The sequence below is a fragment of the Alosa pseudoharengus genome, unplaced genomic scaffold (assembly GCF_046254945.1).
Source record: "Alosa pseudoharengus isolate Yale_2024_CS ecotype anadromous, Long Island Sound unplaced genomic scaffold, YU_APseudo_1.1 YU_APseudo_1.1_scf_2, whole genome shotgun sequence".
Lineage (NCBI taxonomy): Eukaryota > Metazoa > Chordata > Actinopteri > Clupeiformes > Clupeidae > Alosa > Alosa pseudoharengus.
Window position 1 is genome coordinate 4,996,683 of NW_027468663.1, and position 27,221 is coordinate 5,023,903.

The following is a 27,221-nucleotide window of genomic DNA, read 5'->3' on the forward strand; positions in this document are numbered from 1 at the left end:
TTATGCACACTCAATTCTCACTGGTATCTGCTAGACAACAAGTACCATGATTAGTTTATAGATTTCACATCATTGTACAACCCCACCCCCATCTTGCCTGTTCATAATTCTGAGAAATTCTTGAATTGTGTGCATGTGTGCGTGTACATGTTTATGTTTATGTTTATGTGTGGGTGTGTGTGTGTGTGTGTGTGTATGTGTGCGTGCATGTGCTTGTGTGTGTGCCTGTGTATGTGCCTGTGTGTGTGCATGTGCATGCATGCATACATATGTCTACTGTGTGAGTATGTGTCATACGTATGATTACTGTGAATGTATGTGCGTGCGTGTGTAACTGTTTATGCACATGTGTGCATATGGAATGGGTTAACATGACCCCTGGAGGCAAACATACGCAAAAAATTGTTCATCCTAGGCCCCACGGTTCTCAAGATATTCACAGAAAACTGTTGGTGTACGGTCACTAAATGTACACATAAATTAATTTATTGTATGGCCCCCCATGAACAAAAGTCCACAAAACTTGGCATGCATTCGGAGGGTGTCATAATGATCCTACACTTTCAATTTCGTGCAGTTTTGACCATGTCAGCCAGAGATATTGCGATTAAAACACCTCATTTTTACTTTTTTGTTTTTAACTAGGTGGCGCTATACATGAAATAAGTGGTAATGGGATGGGTTGACATGGCCCCTTAAGACCAACATACAAAAAAAAGGTTGTCCTCCTAGGCCCTACGGTTCTCGAGATATTCACAGAAAACTGTGTCCGGCCACCCACAGGCCAGTTGGTGTACAGTAACATATAAATTCATTTATTGTGTGGCCCCCCATGAACGGAATTCCACAAAACTTGGCGTGCATTCAGAGGGTGTCATAATGATCCTACACTTCAAATTTCGTGCAGTTTTGACCATGTTAGGTCACAGATACCTGCGATTACAACACCTCATTTTTACTTTTTTGTTTTTAACTAGGTGGCGCTATACATGAAATGAGTGGTTATGGAATGGGTTGACATGGCCCCTTAAGATCAACATACAAAAAAAGGTGGTCCTCCTAAACCCTACGGTTCTCGAGATATTCACAGAAAACTGTGTCTGCCCTACCCTCCTTTCGGGGGTCCAGTCCAGCGGGGGGGCTACAGATCAAAACGAAAAACGATGGTTCCATGCTATCCATGTGGGGCTACATGCCCACCAAGTTTCATGTACCCCGGTCTTTCAGTGTCCTGTGAATCCTTGACGGAAAATTGGCCATGCGAAAAAGAAAAAAATAAATAAATACAAATCAGACTAAACCTATCGCGGTCATAATAAAGCAGAATGACATTGAGGATATTTATCTGTGGCTGTTTGTATGTAGTAGAAGATGAGAACTATCCGAGCAAAAGGCTTTTAACAAAATGATAATGACCAAAAATTAAATGACAAAAACTAGCTTACTTTTAAGATAAGGGCTTATCTGAATCAAAAGATGCCCTTTTGCATGAAATATGTTTATCCTCATTAAAATATAATACGTCACAGGTGATGAGAAAACTGTCCATGGCTTTGGTGCCCCGTGTCCCAGTCCCATTAACAGTTGACACAAGCAATAAAATAACAATAAATTACGGGTCTTCTTTTAACCTTTCACAGCCGTGGGAAACGATATTTAATTACCCGTATGCATTGTTTTAAGCAATGTTTCAGGTGCTTGTGTTCGACGGTTTTTGTAAAAACTCCACTTGAACTGGTTTTCTGAGCTACGATAAAAGGGTGTTTGTTTTGGTGCGCTGGTTTACAGATGGCTAATAGGCTCTAAAATACTATTGGTACACCACAATGAGACATTTAGCAACCGGGTTGAAACAGACACACTCACATGACGCTTACAAGAAATATTAGCGATCATATGAGGCATTATGGCCATGCCGAATTTAGCCTATAATCCAGTGTTTCCCAAACTTTTTTTCTGGGGACCCACTTTTTAAAAATGACAGACCATCGCGACCCATTTCACTTCAGATCTAACATGCAACATGCATGCAACCACCAATATTTAATTTATTAGACAACATAAATTGTGCAGGCGACCCAAATAAAATCTCCTGATAAATGCAAACCATAAGATACAGATTATTGCAGTGTTTCCCAAAGGTCGCGACCCAGTCTTTGGGAAACACTGCTATAATCTGTATCTTATGGTTTGCATTTATCCTCCCCATAGGCTGTTTTTTTTTTTTTATTGTGAGCGTCCGTGAGTCTTAAGGTTTGTGTTCGGAGCGCGCATCCATGTGGGTAGGGTAGGGAGCCATTCTTAAAGCATACCACTGATTTAGGGTGTACCATCACAAGGATTAACACTTGTTCCTGGACCTACGTGAGTATCTGACGGCAACACGCGGTTCTAGATTCATAGTAAACCAATCAGTCAAATCTAAAAGTAGACATTACGTGGCAAGGACACAGACAAAAGCGGAAGAAGTTTGAAGTCGAAGTGTTACGCACACATGGACATGGATACTTGTGCCATATCTGCCTTTCTTCTGTTTTCGTTGCGATTGGTGAGTAGCCTAGGCTAATTGAAAAAGAACAGATTGTTTTCATTTGGATGATGGTAACTTTAATGTAGGCTAAATGCAATGTAAGCCTAATGTAAATAATGTATGATTTAGTTAATGGGCGTCATAGCCTGCATTTGAACTCAGAGCAAATTATTTCGTTATTGCCGAACAGTCTAAACTATTCTTCATTGACCTGGTTAAATCGGGCAGATATTAAAGCTACCTTGTCCCCATACAAAAGTGGCTAATTAAGGTAATAATTAAGTTAAAATGCATTCACAATCACAGAAACCATCCACGCTTACACGGTGCTTTGTTTTACAATGGGCTGAAAACCTGCTCTCAAGGTTAATGCTGAATATATTCAACACAAGATAGATGTGTAAATCTATAGGCTGCAAGCCTAACAATGTGTAAATTGTTGCATAGGCTACATGTTGTAGTAAAACAGCAATTAACTACAGTGCGACTTGAATCACATTCCTGTAGTTAAACCCTTTTGGATGAAACAGCTTGTACTAATGACAAACGGAATGGTGTCCCCTCTGGTTGCAACACAGTTTGAAGTAGTATACCCTTCCTACCAGGGAAACGATTGTTGTCCACCTGTAAAGCAGATGTTGTTGATTATGCATTCAGCTTTACTTATCACTAACTCATCCTGATACCCAAATGTCTGTGACTTCAATTACTTGAATACGAATTTGCTCATATTAGATATGATATTTAATGTGAGTTCACAATTTGATCTTATGATCCCTGACCAACTAATATACGCTGACCTCTTTAATGTTGTGTAACAGCAAAGCCCATCCAATAGAAGGTGGCAAGTTCAGTAACAAACAGCACCAGTGTTAGACAGTGTTTTTAAGGTTCTATACATTTGGTATGAAGGCTACAATCTAATCAAGGTGTTTTAACCTGACAATGAATCACGCTGACTCACACTTAAAGGGATAGTCTTTTGTGGCCATATGGGCACAGGGTGCGACTAACAATAGCTGTGTAGTAACGGTTTGATTTATGTGGCCACTGAAGCGCCTCATCTGCCAAAGTGGCTGATAAATCTGAATAGTGTTCCAGTCCAGTGTGATTCCGGCTATAAAAGCAATCCTAGAATTAAGAGTAGCCTATATGCTTATAAGAAGTGGTGGCAGACATACACTACCGGTCAAAAGTTTGGGGTCACTTATGTCCATTCCACTCCATTATAGACAGAATACCAGCTAAGATCAGTTGTTTAGTTCATCAGTTTAATCATTGCAGAAGTTTTCAGATTACATTATGTGCTTAAATAATTGCAAAAAGGTTCTCCAATGTTTTCTCAGTTAGCCTTTTAAAATGCTGTCAGACTAGTATGGGCAATGTAGATATTGCATTAAAGATCAGCCATATCTTTCTACAACATCTTTCTTGAATTTCCCCTGGGGATCAATAAAGTATCTATCTATCTATCTACAACAGTCGAGAACCCTTTTGCAATTATGTAAGCACATAATGTAATCTGAAAACACTGCAACTGATCTCAGCTGGTATTCTGTCTATAATGGAGTGGAATGGAAATTTCTAAGTGACCTCAAATGTTTGACCGGTAGTGTAGGGGGAAACCCTTTGATGATCTATGATAGCATATTCTCACCTTGGTTTGTAAATATTTGAATATTATTGATATTCGAACATGAGCATGATTATTTGTATATTTGCATTAGAAGATAAACATTCCCAATTTACCTATATATGTAATAATGCTCTGCAATGCCATTAATCAAACACTGATCCTCTGTTGTGGAACTGCATTTGTACTGCCAAACAGAATATCCTTCCACAACAAATGAATGGTCCAAAAAATCTGGGTCTAAAACCCAGAGTTGAAAGTAACCTGCTTTCAAGCAAAAAAGGTTTCTGCAGCTGGAGTTCGGCTTCTCTTCACAGCGAGAAATTTCACCTCAGCCCTTGCATACCTCTATGCAAGTCTATAATGTTCACATGTATTGTTTCATGACTGAGCCTGCTTTAATCTGCCATTGTTGCTTGATGATAGATAAATGTAACATTTTGCAGCATGGTCTCTAATAAGTGTAATAAGTGTATGCTCTCTTTCATTACAAAACAGCTGAGCTCAGTGCAGGCGTGTGGTGTTGAGATCGACGTAGAAAAGAAGAGAGAGTTGTGCTTGTCTCGAGTGGAGAATGTCACTTCAGGTATGCTCTCTCTCTCTCTCTCTCATATTGAAACATACACTCAAACACTCTCTCTCTCACAGACACACACTCACTCAAACACACACACACACACACACACACACACACACACACACATAAGCCACTGAAGCCAACCCAGATCTTCATGGTAATTTACTGATCTTACTGTAAGCAAGCTGATTATTTGTGTTCTCACCACTGTGTGTGAGTCCTCCGTCCTGTACGATCTTAATTATGATGAATGAGGGGGCTATTCTCTTCTATAGACTTACAGTGATAAAGCAACCAAGATGATGACAAAGGAATGCCAATGACCTATAAGGGGTGGAGAGTATTTTAATCGGGTTCACATAAATTAAAACTGTTGGTCAGATTTACGTCAATTACAGTACGTATGATTTACGTTTTTTTAACGAGGTAGTGGGTCACCATTGTGTGCTGCATGACTGCTCTTGTCATTGCAGTTTTTTAAAACTGTTTACACATGTTTTCAAAACTCTGTGTCTATTTTTCAAAACTCCACACACAAAACCAACAATCGCTCACACAAAATGCAAAATGCCTCAAATGTCCAGCAAAATGACACACAACGTTCAAAATGTCATAAATACATCTTTAAATCAAACATTCACCTCACATTACAAACACTTTTGTCATTATATGACATTTTGGATACATCATGTACACACTGTTGCTCAAAAACTAACGCTCTTTCGTCTTTCATAGACTTTATGTATTTCCATACAAGAGTGAAAGTTACGGTATCTACAGAGAGATGTTGAAATACACAGTAAAAATGCAAGCAATATTGAAACCAAAAAATAGTGATTTTTCCCAAATAATTTGCTGTTGTGAATACAGTATTTTACAGCCAACAACAACAAAGCAAAGCAAAATACAATGACCACCAGATGTACATGGAGTTCTGAAAAAACTGATTTTGCCTAAGATGGAAATGACTGACTACTATCAAATTACTTTGCTTTTTCTAAAGAAAAGTGTGTGTGTGTGTGTGTGTGTCTGTGTGTGTGTGTGTGTGTGTGTGTGTGTGTGTGTGTGTGTGTGTGTGTGTGTGTGTGTGTGTGTGTGCGTGTGTGTGTCTGTATTTGTGTGTGTGTGTGTGTGGGGGGGGGGGGGGGGGGGGGGGGTTATGTATGTATTCATATAGTAAAAAAGACTTTTTACTGTACATAAAGTCGTTTTGTAGAACACTCCTTTCAAAGTATTATATTTGCATTGGTTCTGAACATTTCAAACGGAAATCCTCTAGAGCCAGATTGAAAGGGTCCATACTGTACCTACAGTATATCTAGAGTATATCTTGTATTCATAGGCCTATACTAAGGCAATGATTGGATGGTGTTCCGTAAAGTAATGAGTGTTTACACATGTGAAGAGAGAGAGTGAAGCACTGGTGATTTAATGTAGCATTTTGATGGGTAGTGTTTGAAAAACAAAATCAAGTTACTTCCTGTTAGATTTTTGTGTGTTAAGTAGAAAATTGTGTGTTGTGTTTTGTAAAATGTGTTTTAGTACATTGAAAACTGACTCAAAAATTGAGAATTAGTGTATAGTTTTGCAGTTTGGGGTGGGGTTATGATGTTTGGAAGACATGTTTAGAAAATTGTGTGACAAGCAAAGATTTCGTGTGTAAGCAGTTGAAAAAAACTGTATTTGTCATTGTGATTATTTGAGTGAAACACAATATGATTGAAATGTGTTGTTCAAGAGGATTGAATGAATATTTTCAATAGTCAGTATGTTCAATTATTTGCTATTGCAGTGCACTCAAGATTGCATTTTCTTTACTCTGGCGCTAGATATATATCCGTGTTAAAGACAGTGTTCACACATGCAGTATATCAGTAAAAAGAACAGGTGTTCCGGACTCTTCAGAGACGTAATAAGGATCACTATCAGTGTTAACCTCACTGTGTGTGTGTGATTGTGTTGTGATTCCCATGCTCAGTAGCGCAAGTGTGATATTACTGTAATTAAGATTATAATTGACAGAGCAGTTACTGGACACAGTTCAAGTTGAGATCTGACAGACAGTGCAGCGCCAGTGAGACTATGCGCTGTCAATTACAACATCGACTCGTCTCAGGAGTAATGTTGCTGATACACATATTGGTTTCGCTTGTGATGAAATGAGCTGAGATTTCATAGTCTCTTCTGTGGTATTGTCCCCGATTGTTTGCCGTTGGGTCTTGTCCTAAAACAACCACAAAGGAGTTGGTTCTCAGTCAGTGAGAGCCGCCTGTCATGAGATTTTTAAGAGCAAAAGCTTTTAGTATGCAGTCAGCCTTGTGAAGGTACTAGTGCCCTCTGTTGTGTGCTTTCTGGTGGTAAAGAAAAACTTCAAGCAGCGATATACATGTTGTCTACTGAGATAAACAGTGGAGCACTTTTCAGTGTTGGTGGTCTGTGTTCAGTTGTGTAAGCTGTCACAAAAATGCCTGTTTCAACAAACATGTTTCATAAGCCTATGTACTGTACAAAAATTCACCTGCATCACCTGCATCTAAACCCTGTGCTGGGGGATTGGAATCATAGCTAGGGCATTTAAACATTTTTGGAGGAAGTGCCACAGTATCATTGTATCAGATTTGATATGGGAGGCAGTGCCACAGTATCCTTGTATCAGATTTGATATGGGTCTATTATATTTCTTTTTAACTGCACTGATAAGACTCAACTCCTGCCAACCTGTGTCTGTTGTGTTCTCCCCATCCTCTGACATGTCAATTTTCTCTTGTCAGGTTGCCTGGGGTCGTGGGACACGATTGCCTGTTGGCCATCAGCTCGTGTAGAAGAGGTGGTCACTATACCCTGCCCAGATTATTTCAGCTTTGTGTCTGGCCACCCCAAAGGTAAAACACACTGAAGGTGGTGTTCTTTCTCTTCCACTGGAATGGAATAGGGTAGTCTGGGTCATGCCTGTGTGCTTGCATTACAGAACCACAACAGGTCTTTTTCAGGCTGGTGAACAATGTTCAGATTGGATTCTAATTATCAGAGGGTATAATAACATAGACGTTTAGCTGTTCTGAGTCCTTGTTTTCTTTTTATATAGATCATAAACCCTATAGTGCAGTGTTTCTTAACTGGTGGGTCATGACCCAAAAGTGGGTCATGGAACCGTTCTGGGTGGGTTGCGGAGCTTGTGTTAAAAAAGAAGAAATCGCTCATTTAAAATGCTACATTATCAGATCTAATATTGGACCTTTATTTTCATAGATTTTATTCATATATGTCATTGCTATGGACATAGATAGACAATGTTTATGTGGCAGCAAGGTCATGTTAGACATAATTTTAGCGGTAAACAAGTAGGCTGCGACCCTGAATATTTGAAGTAGTATATGGATTCTCTTAAATTGAGGACTAAATGGGACAGAAACCCAAGTGTGTGGTGTGCAGTGCATTGCAGAGCATGAAACCATCAAAATTAAAATGTTACATGGAAACCAAGCACCCCTGTCAAAGATAAACCTGTCGTGTAGCCTACTTTGAAAGGTGCATCAGGAGTTGAAGACTTCACAAATGTAATGCCAAACATCAGCATGTTCCAAACAAATAGGCCTACAGGCACTTTGCGTGTCTTAGCATGTAACTCACCATATCTGTTGTCTTGAACGCGACTTGATGAACATGGGAAATTGTGGAACCCAAAGCCAGACCAGTTAAGAACCACTTCTATAGAGCATGGTAGAACACATTGTTTCCTCTTAAAATAGTGAACAGACCCCCTTGGAGGATTGAAGACATGTGATGCAACTGATTGTGTTGATGTTGTCATTTTGGTACAAAGTCTCACACATCTAAGGGTTATTAAAAGGATATAATGCAGTTAGATACTATACTGAAGCATTTTCATTTCCAGTCATACTGATGTACTTCTTGATGTTGTTTCCTCCCTCCCCCATACAAGCATAATGTACAACTTGGTTGCAAATGCTGACTTGTAGCTTAAATTGAGAACAGGAAGTTAGATATGTGACAGGAAAACTTGAAAACATGAGCAGTTTCTGTGATACGTGACTCATACTGACATGTTTATGAACCCATGTGGTTGCATCTTTGTCACAATCTATAATGCGGAAGATAAGGTACAAGAGGAAGTTGAGGTCTAAATGGGGAAAAGGTGTAATATACAGAACATGTATGAAAACTGTAGTGTTCATGTTTAAACTCTTTGCATCAGACAAATGTGCACACACGCAGACGCACACACACACACACACACACACACACACACACACACACACACACACACACACACACACATACAGGGCATTTAGGGAGTGAGAAAGATCTGCATCATCATTATCATTTCTTGGCAGTGATATTTTGTGAAAAGCGGGACAGGGGTAGGGGTGTCTACTTGTTTGAACCGTTGCCAGTAATTAAGAAGAAGCTCAGGCCAAGCCCCTAATGGCTGTGGGGGCCATGCATGGAGAAGCAGACTTTTTGTGTTTGTACGTTTTTCCCAACATCCTTGGCAGGCAGATCATTAACTCTCACTCTGACCTGAGGAGGTTGCTGAGATGTTGAGATGGGCCGAATGCATGTTTGTGTTTGTCCTGGTGTTGTGAAACTTTTAACTTGTTCATTAATTAGAGGGTCTCGGCAGCTCAGCAGGGTGCCTGAGTGGAGAAAGACGTGCTGGCTAATTTGATGGGCTGCTCTCATGAGGCTGGAGGGCCTTGCTAGCTGGAAAAGGGCCAGTGTCTGAAAACATACATGGCAACCAGCGTGGGAGTTCTGAGGTGGACCAGTACATGACTATTTCTGTTTCTGTATCTGCCCCCGTTTGTCTGTCTGTCACAGAGTGGCATGTCTCTAGGCTGTTATGGTTATGTCTGCGCTATTTAACTAGGCAAATGTGTGTGTGTGTGTGTGTGTGTGTGTGTGTGTGTGTGTGTGTGTGTGTGTGTGTGTGTGTGTGTGTGTGTGCAGACTAGGACTAAGTATGGTGAAACTGAAGATGAAGAAGATAAAAAGGGTTTGTTTACAGTGTAGTGTAGGTAGGTCTGCATGAATGTCAAAACAACAGTGAAAAAAACACTACGTGAAAAAATAAATACATTAAAAGTTTCTTGTTTCATACTTTAGTCATTGGGTAGTGTTTTGTCATTGCATAATTTGAATAAAAGTGTTTTACAATTATTAGTATCTGTTCAAAATTCATCAGAAGTCCATAATTTAAAATCAAAACCTGCCAAAGCTTTGAAGCAATAGATAGATAGATCGATAGATAGATAGACAGATAGATAGATACTTTATTGATCCCCAGGGGAAATTCAAGGTCTCAGTAGCATACAGACAACACACACACATTCACTAACAGCAGAAAAAGTAATTAAAAGTATATAATATAAAAACACAACTAAGCAAAAAGGACAGTAGAAGATAAAGAATATACTAAATATACTAAAATACAAATTATACTAACTAACACTTAATTAAGCAATATAGCACGAGTGAGAGTGGGGTTGGTCATGGATATTCCCACGGGTGTTGTTCAGCCATAGCCACGAGGCCGGAGGCCGAGTGGTGCAGGCAACAACAGCCGTGGGAATATCCATGACCAATCCCACGATCACGAGTGCTATATTGCTTTTATACAACAATTCTACCACAAACAAAATAATCTGAAAACACCCCATTATTGTTTAAACATTGTTTAAACATGAACGATTTCGATATCGTTCTTACGCATCAAAAATAGTTCCCTTTTCAATAGGGCGTGGGATCCGCGTTGCATTGTGGGACGTGGCGGCCATGTTGATGGCTATGCGAACGTTAACATAACTCTGACATAACGTTGTTGAACGAAGAGACGTAGAAGTAGAGTTGAGAAAGAATAGATAGAAAAAAGATGTTAAAATCCCGAAAAGGATCTGGAATTTACCGGGACAGCGTCTTGGTTGCTAGGTAACCAACATTCCAGATCCCTCGTTACGGGTCTTTGTGGTTTACGTGTCTTCTTCTATGGTCTTCTTGAAAGAAATGTTGAAAGTCGGGCTGAAATCACACTCATATCTAGCTTTGCTGCATGCATGTTACAAGGACACTGGGCCATGTCATGGAAGGGACATGGTACTGCAAAAAACGGAAACATAGCCTACATTGCAGAACCACTGAACTTTATTAATTTATGGTGAATAAATGTTACACTACTGTGCACAGCCCCATATGTTTTTCTGACACGATGCTAGCACGTTAGCAGCGGTTAGATAACTATGCTAACGTTAGTTATCTACAAGTCTCCTCCAAGTGACAATCATATTATAGGCCCTACACAATGCTGAGAACAATTAGCATCCTCGTTTATCTTACTTACATTGAGCTGACTGTGTGGCTTAATCCACAGATGTGGTGAAGCACTGTTTCATTATGGTTTGCTAAGGAGTAACCCATTACTTAAAATAGTGGAGAGCTGGGATGAGAACATTGTGTCAAATCTTCGTATCGCGGAGTGATTTATTATTAGCTGTGCAAAGTCTGAGTTGAAATGTCCAGGGATATTCCAACTCATGGAACGTCTCTTGGCCAATCAGAAACAAATAAATAGTTCCTTAGAACCCAATTGTTGTATAATCTAAATTAATTCTAAAAACAGTATCCACATAGTGGTGATTAATCAATCAAGAGGTGCTTGCAATGACTGAGGCAGGGACTGAGCCTGTGATTCTCTGTGCATAGTAAGGTAAGGTAAGGTGCTCTGTGTGAGTGAGTTTCACAGTGATAGTGCAATGGTGATAGTGGTCATGGTGATAGTGCAAATGAGTAAGTCCAACAGTGCAACAGTGCAAGAATAAGTATATATATATATATATATATATAACTATTTTAAGAAAAGGTATAAGTGTGGCCACAGTTCAGCTGTGGCATGGAGGGAGGGGTTATGCATATGTGCTAATGTGCTAATATAGCACGGAAACAGTGAGGCAGAAAGACAGTGGTAAAAAGTGTCTAGTGGACAGACAGTATCCAAACATGGAGGGGCTGAAGAGGCAGACAGACTATGCGGAGAAGTCTATCTCTCCTTTTCCCTTAAGTGAAGCATTGAACAGTTCAATGGCCCTGGGGACAAATTACTTCCTCAGTCTGTCTGTTGTGCAAGGCAGTGAGCGAAGTCTCCAGCTGATCAGGCTCTTCTGCTTAACAATAGTGCTGTGGAGTGGGCGACACTAATTGTCCAAGATGTTGATCAGTTTGTTCAGGGTCCTTTTGTCAGATAGTGAAGTGATGCACTCCAGTTCAGCTCCCACTACAGAGCCAGCTTTCCTTACCAGCCTATCAATTCGGCCCGCATCCTTCTTCTTTGTGCTTCCTCCCCAGCATACCACTGCATAGAAGAGGACGCTGGCAACAACAGATTGGTAGAACATCCTGAGGAGCTTGCTGCACACATTGAAGGACCGCAGCCTCCTCAGGAAGTACAGCCTGCCCTTTCTTGTAGAGTGCATCAGTGTTGGCTGACCAGTCCAGTTATTGTCCAGGTGGAGACCCAGAGACTTGTAGGTGCTTACCACCTCCACATTGACCCATCAATGGGGACTGGTAGCAGAGTAGGCTTAGACCTGCGGAAATCCACCACCATCGTCTTTGAACTGTTGAGTTGAAGATGATTGAGTTTGCACCATTGCACAAAGTCCTCCACCAGGCTCCTGTACTCCTCCTCCTGCCCGTTCCTGATACACCCCACAATTGCAGTATCGTCAGAAAACTTCTGCATGTGGCATGACTTGGTGTTGTAGCAGAAGTCAGATGTGTACAGGGTGAACAGGACTGGAGAGAGCACAGTTCCCTGTGGCGCTCCAGTGCTGCTGATCACAGTGTCAGAGACAGTTCTTCAGTCTGACTGTGGTCGCTCGGTCAGGTAATCTGTAATCCAGGTTACCAGGTGAGCGTCCACACCCATCTGCAAGAGCTTGTCTACCAGTCTGAGGGGTTGGATGGTGTTAAAAGCACTTGAGAAATCAAAGAACATGATTCTCACAGCACTTTTCCCCTTGTCTAGGTAAGAATGTGTACTGTGTAGAAGATAAGTGATGGCATCGTCCACGCCCACATTCTCCTGGTATGCAAACTGTAACGGGTCTAGTGCATGGCGTACCTGGGGTCTGAGCATACCTAAGACCAGCCGCTCCATTGTTTTCATCACATGTGATGTAAGAGCGACAGGTCTGTAGTCATTAAGCTCACTAGGGTGTGGCTTCTTAGGGACAGGGGTGAGACATGATGTCTTCCACAGTGTTGGAACTTGTCCAAGGCGTAGGCTCAAATTGAAGATGTGCTTCAGTGGCTCCCCCAGTTCAGCAGCACAGGCCTTGAGTAGCCTTGGACACAGTCTGTCAGGCCCCGCTACTTTATTGATGCGCAGTTTTTTTAGTTGGGCTCTCACTTGATCTGTTGTGATGATGGGGGGTGTAAGGGGAAAAATGAATAATTTTTCGATGTCAGGCCAGTTCAAAGTCTTGGATAGAGTTTGCATTTTTATGGAGTTTTATATTCTTGCTTTGGGAGAGTAGCTTTTGGAGCACTTCCAGAACAAGACCTGAAGGATTTAGATGCTGTGGGGGTGAAATGTGGTGGATTTATCTTCTTCACGTGGGCCAGGAGTTCACCGTAAAGATAGCCTCTAGAGATCAGTGATGCAACCCAGATGTGCTAGAGGGAGATGCAGCCACAGTGTATCCATGAACTTGTAGATCCACGTGTGTGTGCAATGCATGAGTGTGCACATAACTGTGTGTGTGTGTGTGTGTGTGTGTGTGTGTGTGTGTGTGTGTGTGTGTGTGCGCGTGTGTGTGTGTGTGTATGTATGTGTGTGTATCTGTTTAAATGCCTATAGATATATATCCCTTCTATGCATAGGATAAAGTTTCCCTATTGTAGGCTCAGGACTCCTGAAGCCTTGGACAGAGGAGGCAGACACGGGTTGTTGTAGGAATGTGAGGCTGATGCTGTGGGTGTATTTCACAGAGCTCTCCATACCAGTGAAAACCAGGGCAAGAGGGAGCTCCTGTCAATCATAGGGTTGATGGAGGATGTCCAATAAAACCTCAAATGTGCCCTCAAGACACCCATGAGTTGCCAACCCATGCCTGGTTGATTGTACATTTCCACTGGCTGGTTTCAATACCAATCCAGCAGGTGCAACACAAAACTCAGTCTTTAATCCATCACCAAATACGTTCAAACGGGTTTCTGTGCTCAAGCTGGAACTTATGGTTGTGATTGTATTTGGATTGTGTACCAACATTTTCACCTACTTAGGTGTACAATGATCAATTCCCCCCTTCCACAAATAGTTTAATTAAGTTTCTTACCTGTAATAGAGGTGAGACATTACTATCATTGTACAGTGAGGAAAATCCTACAAAATCCTCCTTTGCTCATTATAGTATTACAGACTCCAGAGAAAAGTCTGGGTTTTGACACATGTTCAAATTGAGTGGTATGTCTTTTTATGCAGCTCTGGAAAGGAAAACATGTGTTACGCAACTTGGCGCCACGCAGGTCGAGGGACATGCCATAAATTCAGCCTGGGTGGAGACTCCCATGTCCCAACACATTTGAACTTTTTCGCCAGGAGCTCATACGGGAAACATTTCTAGTCATCCATCTTCTTTACTGTCTCTCTTCTAGTTTGTTTGACTTTGTGAGGTTATTGTGAGGATTGATTTCTGTCCATCGTCATGTGGGTAAATACTGTATTTGATATATGCCGTTGTCAAGGCCAAAACTTTATGACTGGGGTGTGTGTGTTGTAGGTGTTTCTCCTACGTATTCAAAGTACTGATAAAAATTACCTGAAAAACTGGGTTGGTCATTTACTTGTCAACCACAAACCAGGATGTGCAGCTTTGACATCTCATGCATGATGATGCAGTGTACAACAGCTCTGATCAAATACAGTACACAAATGAGAAATGACTGCAGTCTTATTCTTTCATCAGCAAACCTCATGAGAGCATGGTCATGGCTATCTGTACCCCTGACATGGGTCAACTGTGGACTCATTAGGGGATCTTTGGGACCTACACATTCATTCTCTCTCTCTCTCTCTCTCTCTCTCTCTCTCTCACACACACACACACACACACACACACACACACACAAACACACATACACACACACTTGGCCTTTCACTCATTTGCTCACACACGCACACTCACATACTCTCTCTCACACACATACAGTACACGTGTGTGTGTGTGTGTTTGTGTGTGTGTGTGTGTGTGTGTGTGTGTGTGTGTGTGTGTGTGTGTGTGTGTGTGTGTGTGTGTGTGTGTGTGGTAAGACCTTGCCCAGATCCACAGCCCAGCATGCTTTGCAGTGTTGTGATGAGGCCCCTTCAAAGGCTGCGCTGCAACAACAGCATGCTGGTTGATTACCTCCCGCCAAACACACGGAGGCGTCACGCATGTCGTTGAAAATCCTCCCCCTCTTGTTTCTTGGGGTGATGAAAGCATTCTTTTGGCAAGCCTTCATTCAAAACAAATCTCTCTGTGCTGTGCACTGAAACAGCAGCAGCTGATCTCACCTATCTTAGCCTCCCTGCCCTGAGATTATCCACACAATTGTCTTTGGCGTATGTCATTCCGAGATCTGGATGAGTGGATTGAGGATGATTTTGAGTGAAAGTGTGTTTATTAGGAAGCCAAAGCCTGTAGTCACTGATCAAGATTAAAGGCTTTGTTCTCGCCGTTTTAATATCAGATATGTTGAAGATACAGTCATCCTAAATCCTTGGATAACAGGAATATTTTTGTGTTTCTACCATTTACTGACATGACTAGAACACTACAGACTATTTTTTGTTAATTTTTCTTGAACCGAACTGCAACAAAGCCTCAGGACTGCAACAAAGCCTCAGAACTGCAACAAAGCCTCAGAGCTGCAACAAAGCCTCAGAACTGAAACAAAGCCTCAGAACTGAAACAAAGCCTCAGGACTGCAACAAAGCCTCAGAACTTTTCTTTGTTTATGAGTAGTGATGCAAAAAAGAGCCATGCTGATCTTACAACATGCTCTCATGTTAAATCATGCAAGAAATCATCATATAGGTAATTGTGCATTTGAATCAGTTTGCCTTCATAAGAAGACTGCTTCAATCAGTGCCATTTGACTTGTTTATGGCTCACAGAAATATGGATGTGCAACACATGTCTGGAGGGGAGCATGCTTTTGTAATGAGAGCAACCATGGCATGGGGTACATTTACTGATGTTTTATTAATTTCCAATCTCTCTAATTGTAGTATGTAATGATTTATAGATGTCCTTTGAGATTAGGCGCCATAGCCTATAGGGATCTTATTATTGTGTTTCAGACAAGTAAGCTTGAAGTTGAACAAACATGAAAATAAATATTCCCCTGTTGTGTAGTTGGTATGATCAGGTGAAAATGGATGAAGATGACTGATCATCATTTATCTATCATAAATTGGGAATGAATCCATCAACCTGCTTTGTCAAGACATAGCATATTACCACAGCTGGGCATTATTTGCATTTGATTTGTTTTGTAATTAGTAAATGTGTAACAAGATAAGGCTATAAAAAATAATAATGGCATAAATATTTTTATGATTTTAACAATGTGTTATAGCATATGATAAAGATCATGAATTGTATTCTGTTTTACTACAGCTTACAGTCTGACAGGCAGATGGTCAGTCAGTTCCACGCCACCTGCCTTTTTGTAGTACAGGTTTAAAATGGTACCTGTTGCACTTTGCTGCATGCCTTTATGTTTAGCATCAATGGGCACTTGAAATATACCCCTTTAGAGAGGTAAACTTTCCACTGCTGAGCTGCCACTGAGGAACTGTAGGGCTAGTGTAGTGGTATAATGCTCTTGCACTCTGAAAGGTTCAGGTTGCTGGAAGGTTATAAGGACAAGTGTGTGTACATTCATTACAGAGGATGCAGTGTGTTTTCTTAGTAACAAGTGGTGATAAGTGCTGAAAAGCCTGGCACAGTGGGTCAGTTTAATCATTTGTCAAGGTACTTCCAGTAAGGAACATTTAGATGTGTTATTGGTTATGGATATGTCTCTCTCTCTTAGTTGGCATGTGAACATTAGAGAGTAAAAGCCACGGGAAGCCATGGCTTAAATCACTACATATTTCCACAAAATTGTCCCTCAAAAGTTGTATGGTTTCCTTTGTTGCAAACTACCTATTCCTGAAAACTGTATCACTTCCTCTGCCTCCAGGAAATATATCAAGGAGCTGCACCTCGGAAGGCTGGACAGAGATCAACGCTTTGGCCATTGCTCAGACGTGTGGTTACAACCCCAACAGCACCTTCAGTGATGAAGTGGTGAGTCTGGTAAGTACCTCTGACACCCACACTATGTTGTATCCATGTGTTCTTGGCCATCTCTATGGCAATTCTTTATCCTGGTGTTGAGCAGGTATCAAAATGGCTTTCCATGGGCTTTGTCAGCAAGTGCACTGTCTCCCTGCATATGATGGCTGTTTATGTCTTACAGGGCAATTTCTACTCATCAGTAAGGATTGGCTACACCATCGGTCATATAGTCTCCCTAATATCCCTGACTGCGGCCATAGTCATACTGTGCATCTTTAGGTAAGGTGTTGTTAAACCAGACCATACGTTTTTATACCACAATGCTGTAAAAATATAATAAAATGACCTACTATAATTGTGAAGAAATTACGACTTGTACTAGGAAGGCGTTGCTGTTCCCAGTAAATTGCTCTCTATAATTCCCATAGTAAGAATTGTTCTTTTCTTGAGCAAACCAAACACATCGTGACATTTTCCCTAATGTTACAACCCCCGTCACAAGCACAGTGCGGTCTCACTTAGTGGAGCTGCACCTCACAGAGCGGCCGACACCTGTGAGAGCAGGCAGCTGCAGCGACGTGATGGCTTAGCATGTGTTGTTAATCATGGCTTAAGCACTGCAGCTTCCTCTCCTAGCTTTTAAAACGTTACACACACTATTAAACCGCAACCACCACTTCTCCCTCTCTCTCTGTCACTTTCTGGGTCTGGGTCTTCCTCTCTCTCATGAAGTGTGTGTGTGTGTGTGTGTGTGTGTGTGTGTGTGTGTGTGTGTGTGTGTGTGTGTGTGTGTGTGTGTGTCTGTGGGTAGGTTGGAGGGTGGGTGGGCGGGTGGTGATGTCTCTGTGTTTCTGTTTATGGACGTATGTGTGTCTATATTCTAGTAAATAAAGAGAGTGATATGTTTACATTGCACAGTCCTGCAATAACATTACTAAGAAACAACAGGGTTCAGCGAGGGTCTAGACTTTTGACTGTGGAAATGGGATGCATGAAGCACACTGTGTTTAGACAGGCCTCTCTAACAGCAAAACAGTTGTGTCATATTCAGTGAAGTTGGACAGAACTAATCACTCACACAGAACATTTGGCTGCTCCTAAACTTAACTTCTGCACTGGCTGCACATGTTACGTTATGTAATCAACATGGAAAGAGGAATAGAAACAACTGTTGGATGTCTATGATCTGATCTAAAGTGTGTTTCTATCTCCCTCCAAGCATGTCCCTATTTCAGCCCCTTAGTGTGGTACAAATGCACCACTTCTGGTTCTGAGATTTTGTCACCCATCATTAATCAGAGGTTGATAGAGTAGGAAGTGGAATCAAGTATAAGTATACTCTTTTGATCCCGTGAGGGAAATTTGGTCTCTGCATTGATCCCAATCCGTGAATTAGTGAAACACACTCAGCACATAGTGAACACACAGTGAGGTGAAGCACACACTAATCCTGGTGCAGTGAGCTGCCTGCAACAACAGCGGCGCTCGGGGAGCAGTGAGGGGTTAGGTGCCTTGCTCAAGGGCACTTCGGCCATACTGGTCAGGGATTGAACCGGCAACCCTCCGGTTACAAGTCCGAAGCGCTAACCAGTAGGCCACGACTAGCAAACTGTGGTCAGTAACAGCAAGTCCAGGGTATCATGTAGTGCAGGGATGGACTCTGGGTGGGCCAGCAGGAAACTGGAAAGACAGGAATTTAAAGGTAAGCAACAGCCTTTGGTATCCAAGGCGACTGGGACTCACAACATTCAGGACTCGTACCCGAGGCAGACAGCAAACCGCTGCTCTTCCACGCCCATTAAGAGGTCGGATCAAATTAAGCGAGACGTTGGGAAAATTGTCAAAGTGGTTACCTCAAACTAGGAGGACTCTGTAGTCTAGACTAGATCATGCAGAACAAATCCATCAATCCATCTCAGGATACATGTAGTTCAGTGTTGTTAACTATGCTTCAGTTAATACTTCTGATGAATGTCCCATCTTGTTGTTTCTCCAGGAAACTACATTGCACGAGAAACTACATCCACATCAACTTGTTTATGTCCTTCATACTAAAGGCTGTCGCAGTGCTTGTTAAGGATGTGGTTCTGTTTGATGACCAGGAGTGTCCCTCTGAATCAGTAAGTGAGTCTCAATACAGGCACAAACAAACAAACAAACACACACACACCTGTGCAGTTGACCTGTAGACTGCCTATCAAAACCAAGCAAGATTAATTTCAGATATTACGTTTTGTTTGTTGTATCAGTCATATCAGAACAGTTCCATGCCCTTTCCTGAAATTAACCTATACCAAAGATGCTTTATCAACAGTCTCACCAGCAAGTCACACCATTCTAAATCAGTGCATCTGACAAGCCCACCTGGGAATGTTTTGTCCCCAGCTTAACTGTATATGTGGAACAGGTTCAAGTGCTCCTTCACGGCGGCTGCTTTGGAGGGTGTAGCTGTGTTTGTCGAGTCCTCGATCCCTTTTAAGAAAGGCTTGCTAATAAAACACTGGCATACATACATCCGGATATGGGGAGCTGTGGTGTTTGTTAAACACTTAAGAACATTGAGCAACGGCAGTTTGTGTATAGAGCATGAAGACTGGCCTTGGAAAGCCACCCTATATAACATGGAAATGCATATTTCCCTCTTTATGTCTCCACTCAGAGAGTTGGTGGCTGTTTGGATATTTGTTTAGACATTTGTGTAAATGATGCCTCGATAATGGTGTAAGCAGCTTAGCCGCAGCTGCTGGTTTAAGATAATGGTGTCCACTGCTCTGCTGATGGTCAAGCACTTCAGCTGCTTTACCTTCCATCAACATAAATATTCTCACAGGAGTCTGTCTGTCTGACTCCAAATTCACTTGGGTACCATGTTCAGACACAGGAGATCTTCTTCAAGTATTTGTTTGCACTTTCTGCTCCTCTTGTCTTTGTATGACAGGTTGAAATTTGAAGCAATTGATTTACTGTATATCCGGTAATAATTGCTGATCGTTTGCAGATGTCATGCTTCTTGGCAGATTTATTATATTAAGAAAACACTTAATGCTATTTTATGCATCAAAACTTTTTGTTATCTTTTTGGATGAAGGTGTGAAGTGAATAAATATATCAATCATTGCAGTGCGTCAGTCAGGAAAAGCTCCAAAAGTTTTGAATTGCATGTTAATGGTCAGTACCAGGTGTCAGAAATATTTTGAACCTCTTTCAGTCTGGGTTGGGTTTAGCTGTCAGTCAAACACCGTTATTTTTTAGAGATCTTATATTCCTCTGTTCATAGACATCTACCTCCCTCCAGTATATTGTCATGAAAATAGGCTACTAGTGTATTTTTCCGCTGCTGCATTAACTTGATCACTGACTTGTGTTTTGTGTGACAGGTGGGGTGTAGGTCTGCAGTGGTGTTCTTCCAGTATGGAGTCATGGCCAGTTACTTTTGGTTACTGGTGGAAGTACTGTATCTTCATGCCCTTCTAGCGGTGTCGTTCTTCTCCGAGAGAAAATACTTCTGGTGGTACATTCTCATTGGCTGGGGTAGGTGGAGTGGATTTTGAATCTCATTGTACTAGGGACATTCCTGAATGAGAATTACTCTACACATTATTGAAAGTAATATAGTCCTGAAACACCTGTCGGTGTCGGTGGCTTATCGGTTCTGTAATTTTCCATTTCATGGTTCAGTAACCGTCTTTTCTTCCCAGTGTATTGTTTACAATATTGAATGCATGCATAATTCCCCCATTGTTGAAGTATACCCGTGTTCTCTCTCTATTCTCTTGGCTGCGACCAGGAGTTCCTGCAGTGTTCATCATGGCGTGGAGCATCACAATGGCTCACCAGACTAATGTTGGGTAGGTTTGACCTTGATGTCTTTCATTGGAGAAACACAATTTGCAGAATTGGAATAAGGTGTTCTTGTTCTATTGATAAATTCAATTTCCACAAAGACAGCTCCATGGAAACCCAACGTTGTGGTGTGTCACTTGAATCAGTGTGTCTCTAAAGACTTAAGTGTATTACAAAGGAGTGATGAAAAAGAAATAACCCTGAGGCTCCATAGTGCTCAGGAGGCCCATGACACTTGTTAGAGATTAAGGAGGATTTTAGGATTCAATACACTTCATGTGGCCAGGACCATGTATTACTCTACAAATGCAGCCATTGGCGGTGATTCAAATGACATTGTAAATGCAATTTCAGCATGTTTCTCTCAAGGCTGTTTCCTCTGAGAAGTGATGGAAGATGGCTCCACAAGGAGGTCACCAAAAGGCTATTTTTAGCAAGTGCAGGGCACCCTTGAGGTGGTTACTACTGTAGAATTTCATACAAAATTGTATCATGTCATGATCATTCTGAAGATTTATGACATCAAGAGACTGTTAGTAATTATACTCTATATTTCTTCAAAACCTGGCAATAATGCAAGAAGTGTCAGAAAATGTCAGTGTATATTGTGTGCAGCAGAATAAGAATGATTGCATCAAAGTATAGTATCCAATTTAAGGTGCAGATCCATTTTCAATGTAGCCTATTAATTTCATGTAGCTTTACTCATGTGTTATAGATGCTGGGATTTGATTGATGACCATCTTTGGCTGATCATCCGAGTACCCATCATATTTACTATACTGGTAATGTATCAGTTTGACATGGGCCGTACTGCCTGTTGGGGTGAGAAACAGACATTTTCATACAGTGTGTTTGATCCATGCAGGTAACTTTCATTCTCTTCATCTGTATCATACGGATACTTCGGCAGAAGATCAATTGCAGAGATATCGGACGACATGAGTCCAACCAATACTTGTGAGATTTCCCTACTCTAGATGTTTTTTTATGTGATACTACTGAACACATTAGTATGGTAAGCTTTGTGGGTGCCACTAATATGACATTGGTATCGGAACTCCCCCTATTACCTATGGTCCCGTATTGCCGCCGTCTTGCGTGTATCTGTCACTTAATATCAATTTCTATACAAACCAAGACAGCGGACTCCTAAAAAAACGCAATCACCCACACCATAGGTGTATCTAAATTAGCTATGTACCAAAAATGACATTTTACCGTGACTCAAAGAGCTGTAAACACTGTTGTAAGGTTGTGTGTAGACAACCGCTTGGAGCTCCAGTGGAATTTTAATTTCATGATGAGAATTCTCGGTCTAACCGTTCATGTGCTGTTGAAACGGCGTAAATAGGCGACCCATCAGGCCAGCACTATAACTCCGAGCGTGGTAAACAAGATATTTCAGGCAGTAAATGCTCCTGTTAAGAACCAAACCAGATTTTGTTCAAATCTACACACCTATGGCTACTAAAAAATTTAAGGTTCATTTAGAAAATGTTATTTTGAAGTGTTAAAAAACATCGTTGTTTTAGAATTTCTGAACAAAAGTGGTGATAATTGGGGGTGTTACGATAGTAGGCTATTATAAGCCTTTTTGTTGCTTGTTGTATGTTTCTGTCTAATCGTTACATTTTTATTGCAACCATTAATATTCATTCCAGTGTTATTTGTGTCACAGGAGGTTGGCTAAATCAACATTGCTGTTGATTCCTCTGTTTGGGATTAACTACATAGTATTTGCAGTCATTCCTGAAAATCTAGCCCCTGTTATTAGGCCTGTGTTCGACCTGGTCTTGGGCTCATTTCAGGTAAATCACTACAGCATGCACAGCGTCTGCTCTCTTCCTCACCATGGAAACAAATGTGTCATTCTTTTGAAGGCCTCAGGGACTCCTCCCGCCGGGTGCAGACTTGGTCTAGATTCTTGAAATGTCAGCTTGTCTAATCATCAGTGTGATAAATACAATGTGGGGTTTGTGTTATTCGTCTTAGTCACTTATCCATCCAAGAAATAGATTCCAATATTTTTCCACTGCTTATGTTTTCAATATTTTTCCAAACTGCTGACCCGGGACAAAATAATCTGCAAATAAAAACCCACACATTTGATCACACTTGTGATTTTGCACCACTTAGTTACTGTCCACTGATAATATTTATCTACCTTAGTAAATATCTGTGTAGGATTTTTGTACACAAGTCTCCATTTATTTCTGGATATATGCTAAATGCCATCTTGGTGCTTTGGACCTCTGCATCCTGGACCTCTGATTATGGCCTCAGCCCTCAGTCCCTCTCATTTGTCACTTTCGTAATTGATACAGACCATTCTGTCCCCAGGGAGATGGTCTCTTTATTTTTTTCAAATATATAAACAGCAGAGATGTTAAATTCCTTGTGCTGTAGGTAGGGGATTTCACACTGCGGCCAGTCCACAAGCAAGCCTATTTACAGTCAAAACCAAAATCACTAACAAAAACAACCAACAGAACAGCCTTCGAGAGCATTTCACTGGGGTTATCGCAGGCACCTTCCTTCATAGGCATTTCATTGAATTAGGCCAACAACACCTCCAGGTGGCTCAACAGTGGTATCTGGCGTCCCCCAGACTCACCCCCCCCTCACACACACTCATGATGGGTCCTCTACCAAAAAAATACAGATAACAAACCAGACCAGACCAGACAACACAAAATTACCAACAAATATGTTTCACTAGGAAGTGCTTATGTGATCCAAAGCCTATTTACAAAATGGCTATTTGTGAATTTATACAGATGCTGTTTAATTGTATTATATGTGTTTTGTTACTCACTATCTCTCTTTGTCTTAGGGTTTTGTGGTAGCTGTTCTGTACTGTTTCCTAAATGGAGAGGTAATACAAAATCACCTTGATCTTATTATTATATAACACTAATTACTTTTGTCAGTGTCATGACAATGATAATCCATATTCGACCTCCTCAGTCCTTAGCCCTCAGAGGGTGCCCCCCCCCCTCTATTAATGCTCTCCCCTGTTCTCCTCTCCTCCCATCTCAGGTGCAGGCAGAGATCAAACGCAAATGGAGGAGATGGCACATGCAAAGGTTTCTTGGAAACGGCACCAAGTACCAGTACCAGCAGCCGTCCCTAGCCAGCAATGGGAACAACAGCACCCAGATCACCATGATGACCAAATGCAGTCCGACCACGTGGCGAGCTAGCGAAGGCCCGGACGACCTCTCAGCTGTCTGACACCGGGCTCTTGTGACAGGAAACCGCATGTGGTTGGAGAAGTGCCCCACACGGGCGTATGGCTTACGCATCCTCTTCCTCCTCTCTGTAGAGTGTCACTCACTCCATCCTGTGTGACATATCTGATTACTGTGGCACACACATTGACATTATCACTAAGTGGGGCAGCAATGTAATTTGCAGTGCAAGCAAGGTGCATTGTGTCAGAGGGATTGCCATGTACGACACTGTGACACCAGCACACCAGCTCTCAGCCATTTCCATTCAGGGCCATCATGTGCCCCTGTGAACTGTACGTATAGCTGAGAATTTAGAGAGGGGATTTAACATGATTATCACAAACATGAAAAACAGTGGTGTTACTGTTAGTCTGTCTGATACCAGACCGATTTTCTAATCTTAATTGATAATCAGTCTGGGGACCCTTCATTCACTTCCGAATTCCTAGGGCCTTAACCAGCAGTGAAATTAAGTTGGTACATTAAACTCTTATGTGTTTGCTGTACATTTTTCTTGTAAATGAAGGTTAATTTAAATGCAGTTGTTTATTTCCAAATTCCAAAGAAAATACATGTCAGTATTGTTTAACACTGACACCATCGCTGCAGCCACTGGTTTTGTTGAACAGTGCTGCTGACTGTACTCCTCTGTCTGTCATAAAGCCCGCCCCTTACCGGATAAGTGGTTGCTGTGTTTTTGGTCTTTTGGAAATCAGCTTCAATGGAAATACAGACCTGACCGAGTTTGTCTGGGTTCACTAGAACTAGACTAATTAAACGTCTAAAAAGAGATTGTAAGCTGAGCACACCATTGATCAATTCTACACACACAGACCGGTTGACAATTATGAGTAAGAAATGCTGTCTGTTCAAATTATTACAGGATTTAGCTACCACAGATGCCTTCCGGTTGAACACCTCTGGTTAACCTTGTTCTCCATAATGGGGTCATTGGAGATGAGTTGATTAGTCAGTGCTCATAGAAATGTCAAGTACAATGGTAGTACTATTTTAGGCATCGCTTCACCTATTTTGTATGTGTAAATAACATGTAAATGACACAAATAGACCCGTACATTCTTAGGTTTCATGGCCAGCTCCACCCCGTAACCAAATGTGAATTAGCAGATGTATGTTTGTCCCACAGACTTACGCGATGTGGTTGTATTTGTTTATGTTTGTATGGTTGTTTGTATGAATTTGGACTGTTCTGTGTAGGCCTACAACTTTATAGTGCATGAACATGTGTATATAGTTATTGGTGGCGCAGATTGCAGAATGTGCATTGTACAATAATAGTATTTTATAGATCTAGACTGTCAATTCTCTTGCTGTGTGATAGATGTGATAATGTGTGATGTAATTTCTCTCGCTTGTTTGTCATCAATTGCTGTGGTTAAGATGAAGCTAAAAAATAATGTGGGTGTCCATGATCTGTATTTTCTATCATAGAGTAATGATGTGTACACCTGGGTGCATGCATGCACATAAAAAAAAAACCTTATACCTCATAAGTCAATATGTACAGTATTTTCCATAATGGAAATTAGGAAAGTGTCATGAGCATTCTCTCTCCCTGGTAACAACCTTAATTGAATTCAATTCTCTGCCACTCTGCTCACTCTCTCTCTACTCTGCCTAACGAGCTCCACCTGGCTCTGCCCCACTCTGCTCTAATTACTCTGCCAGCTGCACTGCATTTCTCCACTAACCTCTCCCAGTATATAAAGCCCTGTTTTTCAGCCAAGCCCTGTCAGATCGTCTTCAAACCTGGACCAGTAACCTGCCTGTCTGTCTACTCTCTGACTCCTACCTGTGATTCGGATCCATTCTTGACTGCCTCCCTGTTCTACTGCCCCGGTTATCCCGACCTGCCTTCCGGATCTTCTCGATTACTCTCCGATCTTCAGCCCCCCCGGTAACTCGAATCTGCCTTCTGTCTCTCACCACGTTTAGTGCCTAGCCCTGGTCTGTACTACTGCCTGCTGTTCATCTTGCTGTTGTGTGTGTGTTCCCCCAGGCCTCCGACCACCAGACGAGGGAGCCCAGACGCGTCACCACCCTCAGCCCGAGACGCCGCTCGATCACTGGGGGACACACACACTCAGTACCTTGGACTGGAACCCCTGACACCCCTGGCACTCCTAGCACCCCTGGAACCGGAACCTCCAAGACCTCACGATTCTCTCACTCCTCTTCCCCCCCTGAACCCTTCAATAAAAAGACTCTGAATTTGAACTTGCGCTCTTGGGTCGTCTTCTGTCCGTGACAGAACGATCTGACCACTATGGACCCAGCGCACTCCCTGACCACTATGGAGGAAGAGCCCGAGATGTCTGCCCTACAGCGACTGGAACGCACTGAGGGAGACATCAATCGGATGGCTGGCGACATCGCTTCCCTTCTCCAGCTAGGCAACCAACAACAACAGCAATCCAACCAGCAGCAACAACAGATCCAGCAGCAACAGCAACAGCTTCAACAGCAGCAGCAACAGTTTCAGCTACAACAGCAACAGTTCCAACTGCAGCAACAACTGCTAGCCCAAGCCCTGCAACTACTCTCAAACCCGGCTACTCCACCTGCACCCACCCCTGGTTCTTCTGTTCCTGTACCACCGGCAGTGCTGCCACCAGATCCCCACGCTCCTGAACCAAAGATTGGGAACCCGGAACGTTTCGATGGAAACCAAAAGCAAGTAAGACCATTCTTGAGCAGCTGCCGAATCCAGTTCGCACTACAGCCCAGGACCTTCTCAACGGAGGGAGCCAAGGTGGGGTATGTCATCACCCATCTCACCGGCCGAGCTCGGTTGTGGGGAACGGCGGAATTCGACCGGCAAACCCCAGCCTGTGTCTCCTTCAGTGCCTTTGAGGAGGAGATGTTAAAGGTCTTTGATCTAGGCTCGCCAACAGCCGAAGCGTCACAAGCTCTGCTCACCATCCGTCAGGGCAATCGGACAGTGGCAGACTTCTCCATTGACTTTCGTACCCTGGCCAGTCAAAGCTCGTTTAACTCAGAGGCACTGGTGCAAGCCTTCCTCCACAGCTTGGCGGAC

The 27,221-nt window shown here is 42.1% G+C and overlaps 1 protein-coding gene across 1 annotated transcript; it reads left to right on the top strand.

Moving 5' to 3' along the window:
* Positions 1-2,296: 2,296 nt before the first annotated feature.
* On the top strand, positions 2,297-25,726 carry vipr1a (vasoactive intestinal peptide receptor 1a). The gene is made up of 13 exons (XM_076293453.1): positions 2,297-2,548; positions 4,662-4,749; positions 7,512-7,622; positions 16,987-17,102; positions 17,266-17,363; positions 19,081-19,204; positions 20,462-20,615; positions 20,872-20,932; positions 21,646-21,712; positions 21,796-21,887; positions 22,609-22,738; positions 23,764-23,805; positions 23,970-25,726. The coding sequence occupies exons 1-13, from the start codon at positions 2,495-2,497 to the stop codon at positions 24,162-24,164; spliced, it is 1,332 nt and encodes a 443-aa protein (XP_076149568.1). The 5' UTR covers positions 2,297-2,494; the 3' UTR covers positions 24,165-25,726.
* The last annotated feature ends 1,495 nt before the right edge of the window (positions 25,727-27,221 follow it).